Source organism: Loxodonta africana, chromosome 8, assembly GCF_030014295.1.
Source record: "Loxodonta africana isolate mLoxAfr1 chromosome 8, mLoxAfr1.hap2, whole genome shotgun sequence".
Taxonomy (NCBI): domain Eukaryota; kingdom Metazoa; phylum Chordata; class Mammalia; order Proboscidea; family Elephantidae; genus Loxodonta; species Loxodonta africana.
Window position 1 is genome coordinate 44,994,394 of NC_087349.1, and position 10,292 is coordinate 45,004,685.

Below are 10,292 nucleotides of genomic sequence, written 5' to 3' on the forward strand. Positions count from 1 at the left end.
CCTGCTGCAGAATTGGTTTCATTAGGCTGGGGAAGATGGTAGAAGCCAGGTATGCAAGGCCAATTCTGGCAATTCCATGCTGGCAACTTCTATTGCAGAAAGGTTTGCTTGCTTTCATTCTGCCTAATGGTAGTCAGATACGGTACATGCCTATATTGATCAAGAAACTACCTTCCTCTTACGAGCTCTCGTTTTTCTGTTTTGCTTTAGCAGAAGACATGAGAGATGCATTCAACATTACTGTTAGGACAATTTAAACTATGATTTATATCATGACCCTGTGTTAAGTGTCATAGAAGAGTAGTCACCATTCTGAGAGGTGCATGATATTAATCGTGTGAACATTCGGGATGCTGAGGGAGGTGGTTTTTGTTTTGTTTCAGAATGCTCCAATGACTTTCCATAACAGCATTACATTTAAGGCACCAAATAAATTATCTACCATTTGGTATAATGAAGTCTCTTACTTTTTGTCATTATTAATATCTTCTTGTTATTAAGAATAAGGGTCAGCTCTATGGTCTTTCCTCATTTCAAATAAAAATCCCAGTTTATTTATTATAAGGAAAGATCCACATTAATTAAACCTGGTGTGACCCCCAAAGTTCAAATATAAAATTTTATGAAAATCACACTTTAAAACTCTCCCACTTATATGTTATTAAGCCCCCAAATTAGAATTTTCCCCAGAGTGTTCCTTGCTTCATACCAGTGTGATCTGAAGTTCTCTCCACTCCTCTCCCCATAGTTTATCTCCTCACACCATACACAGAAGTGCACTGAGCCACAGCCTGCAACTATAGCTCTATGCTCCGCTGTTTCTTTTTTCATTTAAAACTCTGCTCACTTGGAAAGATTCTAAGGCATGTGGGTAAAATGTAATATATTGGCCAGACCATCTGGACTCTCCTTATCAGGTCACAGCATCATGCCAAATACAAACAAAAACAAAAAAAACACTGCCATTGAGACAATCCGACTCATAGTGACCCTATAGGACAGAGTAGAACTGCCCACAGGGTTTCCAAGGCTATAATCTTTACAGAAGCACACTGCCACCGACCCTTTGATTAGCATCTGAGAGCTTTAACCACTGTGCCACCAGGGCTCCCAAACAAAAACAGCTATGACTGAATAACTGTTTCCCTGTTAAGCATCTGATACCACATTCTGGTTAGGCTTTTATTTATTAATAATTTATTTATAGAAATATGTAAACACTGCTAAAATTTGTTAACATTTTTTAACAATGGAAAAAAAGCTGTTGAGTGTGCAGCTTTGCACCAAGAGGACAAAAAAAAGCCTAACAACTTGTAATACGCCTAATATGCTGTATGGGTTGTATGGGCCTGCTGTTTTTCACAGATGTTCACTTAAAATCTCACTGCAATAAAAATAGTTTGTTTTGACATTTATATTCATATATTTTCCAACACCTCTTCAATTGTCACATTCCTTGTCATACTACATAAAAGCAAAAAGAAAAAGTTTCTAAATTCTCAGTTCAAATCGCTTTCTTGTAAGTTTGGGTTAGAAATAAAAAATTCTTAAAGTGGAATATGTTGTTAGAAAATTGAAAACTGCCCCCACTAGCCATGTCCATTCTTCCTGCAGCACCTGGGGCAGAGTTTGAAATGACTGTTTTGGGGTTTTCCCGTAACTCTGAATTTAGGATAGCTTACCAGCTTTTTTTTTTTACCAGCTACTGGATAGGAGCCCTAGTGGGGCAGTGGTTAAGCGCTTGGCTGCTAACCGAAAGGTCGGTGGCTCTAACCCACCAGCTGCTCCGCTGGAGAAAAATGTGCCAGTCTGCTCCCATGAAGATTACAGCCTTGGAAACTCTATGGGCACCTCTACTCTGTCCTTCAGGGCCGCTATGAGTTTGAATCACTATGAGTGGGTTTGGGTTTTGCTTTTTACCAGCTATTGGAGGCAAGAGATCTCCTTCTGTTACTGCTCATCACTAGAGAAATGGTAAGGACAAGTGACTGTCTCAAACACTGAGCCTGCTCTAGAGTAAATCACAGCCTGGGCCCTCTTCAGGGCACCCCCATCTGAGCTTTGCACACCCAGGCTGTCACGGTCCCAGGGAGTTCCAAGAAAAGCCCATCTGCACTGATGCCCAGGAAGCCTGGAAAACGTATCCTCCTCCTCTCCTGGTCTTACCACTCCTGAACGTGCATAGGAAACCCAACCTGGATCATGTCACCCCTCTGCATGGGGGCAGGCCTGACCTCATGATTCCTATATGTATAAAACCTTCATTCTGAATGATGAATTCTTTTATGAGAAGCCAAATGCTAAGGAAAAGTCAGTGAATCCTAAGATATAATTGATTAACCCCCAGTGTTGTAATAAAGATCATTACCTGTGCATTGGAAAAAGCCTCCATTTGGGAAAAAAGCTCCTCACAAATTAGGCTGTCAAGTCACAACCACTACCAGCAAAGAATCCGAAAGAGTTCTTTTAGTATGGTTACTGCCAAGGCCACAAACCACTAAGAATAATACATACCATGTCTTTCAAAGTCTGAGCTGTCCCTTTCACCATGGCATGTAGGAAATTTAAAATAACTCCTTTCATCCTTCTTCTCCTAATTATTTATTCTTTTCTTTTTTCATTCATTCACACTACAAAAACTTATCTAATGCCTACTATGTGCCAGACACACACATACTACTGTGTGCCAGGATACATCTGTAACGACAACATAAGAACAGCAACCACAGCTAACACTCATACAGTACTTGCTTACTATGCACCAGACACTGCTCTAAATATATACATTTGTTCACTTAATCCTTTCACCAATCTCTTAAGGTAGGTACAATTTCTCAAATGAGCAACTGAAATACAGACAGATTGATACCCCAGGTCCCACGGTCTGTGAATGTCAGAACCAGGCTTCAAATCTGCATCTTTTGGGGGCAGTGTCTATGCTCTTGACCTCTGTGTGATATGGACAAAAACAGACCTGGCTTTACCGAACTCCCGGTGTACTAGAGAAGACAGGCATTAAACAAATACATTTCTAAGTTCAAACGCTGATGAGTACTACAAGAAAAGAACAGAGCACCATGAAGGGGTGGTACAACATTGCAAAGGCTCTTCTCACAGGCTAGAAAATGCTATACTTACCTCTGGTGAAATTCTTATCTCACCTAAATGATGAAGTTGTAAAATTTAAGAAAGCACTGCTGGCTAAAACGAACTGGTGAGAACTAAGGCTAGGAGGCTGGGGAAAGTGACTAGGCAATTCAGCCCTAACCCTTGCCATAGAGCTTTGCCATCTTGGTGGCTCTTCTTTGTGGTACACTCAGAATTACAAGAAAAGAATGAGAAAATCTGACGAACGCAAATCCCCCCTTCTCCCTCCCTTAACCAATAACCAAACCCATGCTGTCAAGTCGATTCTGACTCATAGCAACCCCACAGGACACAGTAGAACTGTCCCATAGGGTTTCCAAGGCTCTACATCTTTAGTGAAGCAGACTGACACATCTTTCTCCCACTGTGCAGCTGGTGGGTTCAAACTGTGGACCTTCTGGTTAGCAGCTAAGAGCTTTAACAACTGTGCCACCAGAGCTCCTTCTCCTGCCTTTATCCCTGATTTAGGAAAATCAACCCGGATCAGGTGCCCCTCTTCACAGATAAAGGCCAAATGCTTCCTCATATGCTGCCCTCTACCAAGAAATCTGTGGTGGGTGTTTAACGGAAAAAAAGCCCAAACCCTTTGTCAGTGAATTCCAGCCCATAGCAACCCTACAGGACAGAGTAAAACTGCCTCGTAGGGTTTCCAAGGTAGCGGTTGGTGGATCTGAACTGCCAACATTCTGGTTGGCAGCTGTAGCTCTTAACTACTACAAACCTTTAAATTCCACATAAATAATTTAGCTTATTAAAAAAAGAAAAGGTTTCTTTGGTCTATAATGGTTTAATGATATGCATTTAGTGACAGTTCAAAGTTCAGTTTATAGTCAGAAAAACAAATAAAAAAACAAAATTTGGCCATCGGTAGACTTGGAAACAGAAAGAAATACCGATTTAAAATACAAGAACAAAGAAGCAGAGAATCAAGCTCCCAGAAGGGCAAAGAAATTTAAGTCTGGATTTTATGAGCCTGCTTGACCAATTACAGGTATCCCTCTTTCGATGTATTGTTAGAGAAATCACACAGGAAGAAAAAAATCAAGTTGTTTCTCTGTAGATTTGGGAATTTTTGCATCTCTGATTGCTATTATTTAGGTGTTTTTTTTGTCTTCAGTCTTTGGTCCATGGTTCAGCCATGGTCCCTAAGTAGAGGATTACATCTAGAAGTAGTGTGACATATTAGCTTCTAACTCTGTGTTTCCTGGTTTCACCCTACTGAGACTGTAAATGATTTAGAGGGGAGAGGGAGAGGGCAAGGTGTACATAATAGCGCCATTAATTATATGTTCTCCGCATGTCTAGATGGAAGAGCAACATCATTTCCAAGTCCAAGAAGTATTTTTTCTGGTTCATTGTTCAGAATCACAAAAAGAATATCACCACAAAAAAATTTCCTCTTTCGTCTTAGTGTATCATTTCATATCAAATTTTATATTCTACCTGGCTATGATTTATGTTACTATATTAAAATGCTTAGATAACCAAAGGCACACGTTAATCATTTGACTCCCAAGGAAGGCTAAACAATCTCTAATAAGCAAATGATTTATTAAGTCTCATCGGAGTCGACTCGACGGCAGTTGGTTCTTAGGTTATCTTTCATATTTAGTAAGTTACACTTGAGTGAGCCTACATACTGTTAAACTGCAAGTATGAAAAAGCTACTTAACATCAAAGAGAAATAGTCTAAAACTTAGAAGCTAAACTTTCAAAGCAACTTACAGTACACTATGTTAAAGTTCTTATAAGTGTCACAGACTTAAAAAAAATTAGAAAACCATGTTAAATGTGGACATTCTTCAGAAATATCCTCTATATGTCATTCCTTAAAAAAATCTGTAAATATAATCAACTTTGATTCTGACCTGTCATTAATTCTTCTTAACATAGTTTATTGATAAATAAAATTATATGTTTCCATGGTTTATCTAAAAATGAAATGCCAAATAAATTGCATATTAAAGGTTTAAAAAGTGTCTGTACAACTTAAGAATATGGGATTTCTCCTAAATTTAAATAAATGTCATTAAATCTTCTTTAGTACAAAGGCTATCATCACGTTCATATGGAAAACAGGATAATATGTTTATGTCAAATTCTGAAACATGACACTATATTCAACTAACCCAGTATAAATGTATATATTTTTTAGTTTAGGGCTTTTGTGTTCTATTCCAAGAAGAGGAAAAGATAACTATTGTAATAATTGCAGTTTGTATTAACTTTGAAGCCAATAATTCCTTCCCAAAGATAGTTTTCCCTCTCTCTTTTTTAACTTAGGTTTAGAGTACAAAGCCTCATAAAAAGTGAAATATTTAAGAATGTATTGTTGAGAAATCACCTGCAAATTACCTTCAGACCTTTGAAAAACAATCTAATTTGAATCACCAGTCAAAATAGGTCATTTAACTTAGAAAAATTACAATTAGTTGTGCAGGGTCAATTTTTCTACAACATTTGCATCCTGCATGTCCTGTTCTCTTCAAAGTCAAACCAGGGCTAAGTGTCAAGAACAACCATGATATGGGAATTTATTTCAAACTTCAAAGTTATTCAGCTTTTGAAACGGACACAAAAGTTAACATTACATATAAAAACATAGCGGGAGGCAGTGGAAGTTGGCGATGGAATACCTACATATCAGGAGGATAATGGGCTGTGTGAGGTGGGTAGGTGTCTACTCACATTCACTCCTTATTTTTTAACATACACACTTTCACAGTGTATGCATATCAAAATCAGCCAAGATACCCTTAATTTGAGCAATGACTTCCATACAAGTTTAGTCTCCCACAGGCGTCTCAGATCAAAATAGCCAGGCAAGATGATGAATCTTAAAGCTGTCCTCCCAACACCTTTAAGAATTTAATCATCCTGTAACACTCCAGTAAACACAAAGATTAAATCTGTACCCCCCAGAAAACCTTCCCAGGCACAGGATAAACTACAAAGTCATGAAGCTAAAGTCTTTTAAAAATCAGAACAATAAAATAAAGCACAAATGAGAAAGTCTGGCTGTCTGAGACATTCTATACCCCTTCTTCCACACCCAGGCCATCCATAAAATCAAACGAACCCAACAATTTGAAGGCTCCAAGGACATGAGCTGCCTTTAGAATGGAGGGCATCCAAGGGGGCTGGCAGAGAGGGAACCAGCGCGGGAGAAGGTAGAGAAAGGAGTCAGTTTTATTTCCCAACTCTTCCAAGCCACCAGGAAATGCACCCCCATCCCCTTTTTCTGGGTTAAAGTAACTCTGATGCTCAGAAAGAGTACTTTCATCTATCTGTTTTCTCCAGTTATCCACAATCTATCGTCCACAGGCAAAGAGTGATCAGGGTCGCTGATGAAAAAGGGTTTCCTCTCTGCCCACCTCCCTAAAGCCACTTCCCAAAAATTAGACCGTGAGAAATTTTGATTCCGTCAAGTCCGCTCTCTGTTTAAAGAAGGATGAAATGGAAGGACTTTGCTCTGACAAGGAAGCAAACTGAAGACACTGGGGAAATGCTAGGGAACATTCTAGGATTTATTCGTCCCAGATGAATGATAAAATATTTATAACTGCCCGGGACTGGGAGAAACAATTCCACTCTAGACCCTCCACCGAACCACCCTCCTTAAGCAATGACTGAAAGAGTCCCGTCAAGGGGCAGAGCAAGCTGACTACTCCTTCCAGTACGACCTCTGCAAATCCGCTTTCGCCTCGCTGTGCCTTCCTTAGTCCCTCAATAGCCCCACTCCCGACCCGGGTATCTCTCCAGGCGGCCGCTTCCCCCGCCCTATCTTTAGTTCTGAGCGGACTCGGCCCACGACCGCCCTGCCTCCTGCGCGTTCCCCTGGGTGGCGTTCCCCGCACTTGGGAGGTTCACGGACGACCCGGGACGAGGCACCAGTTCTCGGACCTGGGGAACCCCGAGGGTTCCGGCTGCCGGGGGTTCCGGCTGCCCAGATTCCCGCCCTCTACACCCCCACGCCTGAGCGGATTAAGTTGCCCGACACCCGGCTTAGCGCGCAGCCCGTCCCTCCCACTCCGGCCCCTCCTGGGCTCGGGCGCCCGGGTCCCCCACCTCCGCGAAGGTGAGCGCGCACTCACCGGAGGTGAGCTGCATCCAGGCACAGATCTTGTACACGGTGGCCGTGTTGCAGAAGAAGAAGAGGATAAAGCAGATGATGCAGGCGATGATGAGCATCATGGAGAGGCCGATGAAGAAGGAGGCGGCTTTGAAGGCGCCCGAGGGCAGCGTGGAGAAGTCCGTGAAGCTGCCCCTGCAGGTCAGCTCCCGGGAGAAGCCGTTGCCGATGCAGTAGTGGAAGAGCCCGAAATAGCCGGCTTGCGGGGTGTCCACGCCGTCGCCGATCCAGTAGGGCTGGATGAAGCACACCACGTTGACGATGGCAAAGCAGATGGTGAAGATGGCCCACAGCACGCCGATGGCCCGCGAGTTCCGCACATAGTTGGTGTGGTACAGCTTAGCAGCCTCCTGAGCCGGGAGCATCGCGGCGGCGGCGGCGGCAGCGGCGGCTGCTCCGGGCATTCTCCCCCTCCTCCTCCTCCTCCTCGCCCTCCTCCCCCCGCCTCGCGGCGCACGGGAGACACACTCGCGGAGCCGCGCGCGCTGCGAGTCCCCTACCTCCGCCTCAGCCCAGCAGCGCCAGTTTCAGAGCCTGCATCCTCGCTCCCGGAAGGAGGGCGGGGGAGCGCGGTGCACCCCTCCGGCTCGCCTGGCCCAGCCTCCCGGTCCCCCTCCCTCCCTCCCTCCTGGTCCCGGCTCCAGCCCGCCGCACCACCCTCCACCCCTCTTGCCGCCGCCGCCGCTGCAGCTGAAGGCGGCAAATCTGGAGCCAAGCAGCGCAGCGCGCGAGCCCAGAGCGCCCCCAACTCGGTTTCCCGCCTCCCGCCCTCCGGCCCCGCCCGGCCCGCGCGGCTGCTGCCCCGGGACAAGGAGGACCGCGGCTACCCTGGGAAGCCCCTCTAGTGGCAGGCGCTGGCCAGAGAATCGGGCCTGGGGTTGGGGAGAGAGGACCTAAGAAGGGAGTAGGGAACACCTACAGGAATTCTACAGGCCACCCCAGGAGCCTGGTTGGTGTTAGGGGGCTGGCGCGCAAAGCTGATTTTCGGAGCCTTTCAGCACTGCACAGCAACGTGCTTCGACCTCTGCTGCTTTGCCGAGGCGCGAGGGGCACAGGCAGGTGCAGACAAGAAACGCAAAGGGAAATGAGACGTACTGCCCCAAGGGACTTTCTTGTCACTACCACAGAACTGGTAACTCCTTGGTGGCCTCGTGTCCACGACCAGGAAACAGAAGTTGGGCAGGTACAGGGTTTCAACCGGTGTGTTCGGGTTCAAACCCCTGCTGAGAATGTGCGTTTGCACCCGCAGATATATGAATCAGAATCTACATTTTAACAAGATACCCAGGTGATTTTTGTGTTTCCTGTAAAAAATTTTAAGAATCACTGCTCTGCTAGTGTTCTCAGAATTGGTTGCTACCCATGGTCTCTGTGGTCATCTAGCTCAATTGGCATAACATAGTTAATAAAGAAAATGTTCGACATCCTACTTTGGTGAATAGCGTCTGGGGCAATAAAAGCTTGTGAGCAGCCGTCGGAGATACTCCAGGGGTCCCGCCTCCTTTGGAGCAAGGAGAATTAAGAAAACCAAAGACGCAAGGACTAATGGACCACAACTACCACAGACTCCACCAGACTGCGTCCAGCGCAGCTAGATGGTGCCTGGCTACCACCACCAACTGCTCTGACAAGGATCAAAATAAAGGGTCCCTGACAGAGCTGGAGAAAAACATAAAACAAAATTCTAACTCACAGAAAAAGACCAGACTTACTGGTCTGACAGAGACTGGAGAAACCCTGAAAGTATGGCCCCCAGACAATCTTTTAAGTCAGTACTGAAGTCACCCTCGAAGGTGCTTCAGCCAAAGAATCGTCGGGCCCAGAAAACAAACGATAATATACATAGCTCAAGCACGTATAGGAGACTAAATGGGCACACCAGCCCAGGGGCAAGCATGAGAAGACAGAAGGGGACAGAAAAGGTGGACAAATGGAAATGGGGAACCCAAAGTTAAGAGGGGGAGAGTGTTGACATATCTCAGGGTTGGCAACCAATGTCAAAAAAACAGTATGTATTAATTGTTTAATGAGAAACTAATTTGCTCTGTAAGCCATCTAAAGCACAATTAAAAAAAAAAAAAAAAGAATTGGTCCCTAAACCAGTAATATTAGCATCACCTGGGAACTTGTTAGAAGCGTACTTTCTCAGCAGGAGTTCAAACCAGAATGAACAGGTTCAAAGTCCTGGGAAGCCTGGCAGGCAGTTATGTAAAAGACAAACTTCAAGGGTGATCTCCTATCTGCTCAACTGAGCTTGTATCTCTTGGCGTTTGTATGTGTATGTTTTTTTTGTTTTGTTTCCTGTGCAGCCAAATGAACTGTAGCCAATCCATGCCACACACTTTAAGATAGATAGGTCATTTTCCCCACAAATTTTGCCATAGGGCCTGTGTGTGCATGAAAGTGACTGTGTCACAAAATGTATAGTTTGTTTAGAAACATAGTATATTTAGATCAGTGTTATGTTTATTATATTTGTTATGTTCTATATTTATATGATATATAAATTATTATATTTATTTATTATTACACAAATATTCATTGACAGCTGTGTACCCAGGCACTGTGCTGGGTGCTAAGGTTACAAAGAGGACAATAACCAATGACTGTTTTAATTATTCAGCTCCGGAGAGTTTGAGTAACGGTAATTTTCCCTGAATTATCCATATATAACTCCTTTATATTTTCATGTGGCATTGTTGCTTACCTGAACTTTCTGTTGTTTATTTAGCTTAATTTTTCCATTTTCCAATCTTTCTATTGCTCTTTTAGCAGTCCCTATGCTTCAAACTCCATTTCTCTATTCCATTGCTTCCTTTTTTGTTCCTTCTGACTCTGATGTACAGAAACATACAATCCCCCCTTGAAGCACTGAAATCAGAATGCTTAATAGCAGCAGCAGACTTGAGTAACAAACCACTCTGAACCACATGACCATTTGGATTCTCTGGGCTACACTTAATTGCATACTTCATTATAATGCAAAAAACAGATATTACTCCTTGAGTTTATT

General features: G+C 43.7%; 1 protein-coding gene across 2 annotated transcripts in view; it reads right to left on the reverse strand.

Moving 5' to 3' along the window:
* LHFPL3 (LHFPL tetraspan subfamily member 3) overlaps positions 1-7,683 on the reverse strand; it is a 542,224-nt gene extending 534,541 nt beyond the window's left edge. For both annotated transcript variants that reach the window (XM_064289882.1, XM_010587323.3), the window contains exon 1: positions 7,242-7,683. In XM_064289882.1, coding sequence (XP_064145952.1) covers positions 7,242-7,683 — 442 coding nt within the window. The remainder of the gene's footprint in view (positions 1-7,241) is intronic.
* Between the last annotated feature and the right edge of the window lie 2,609 nt (positions 7,684-10,292).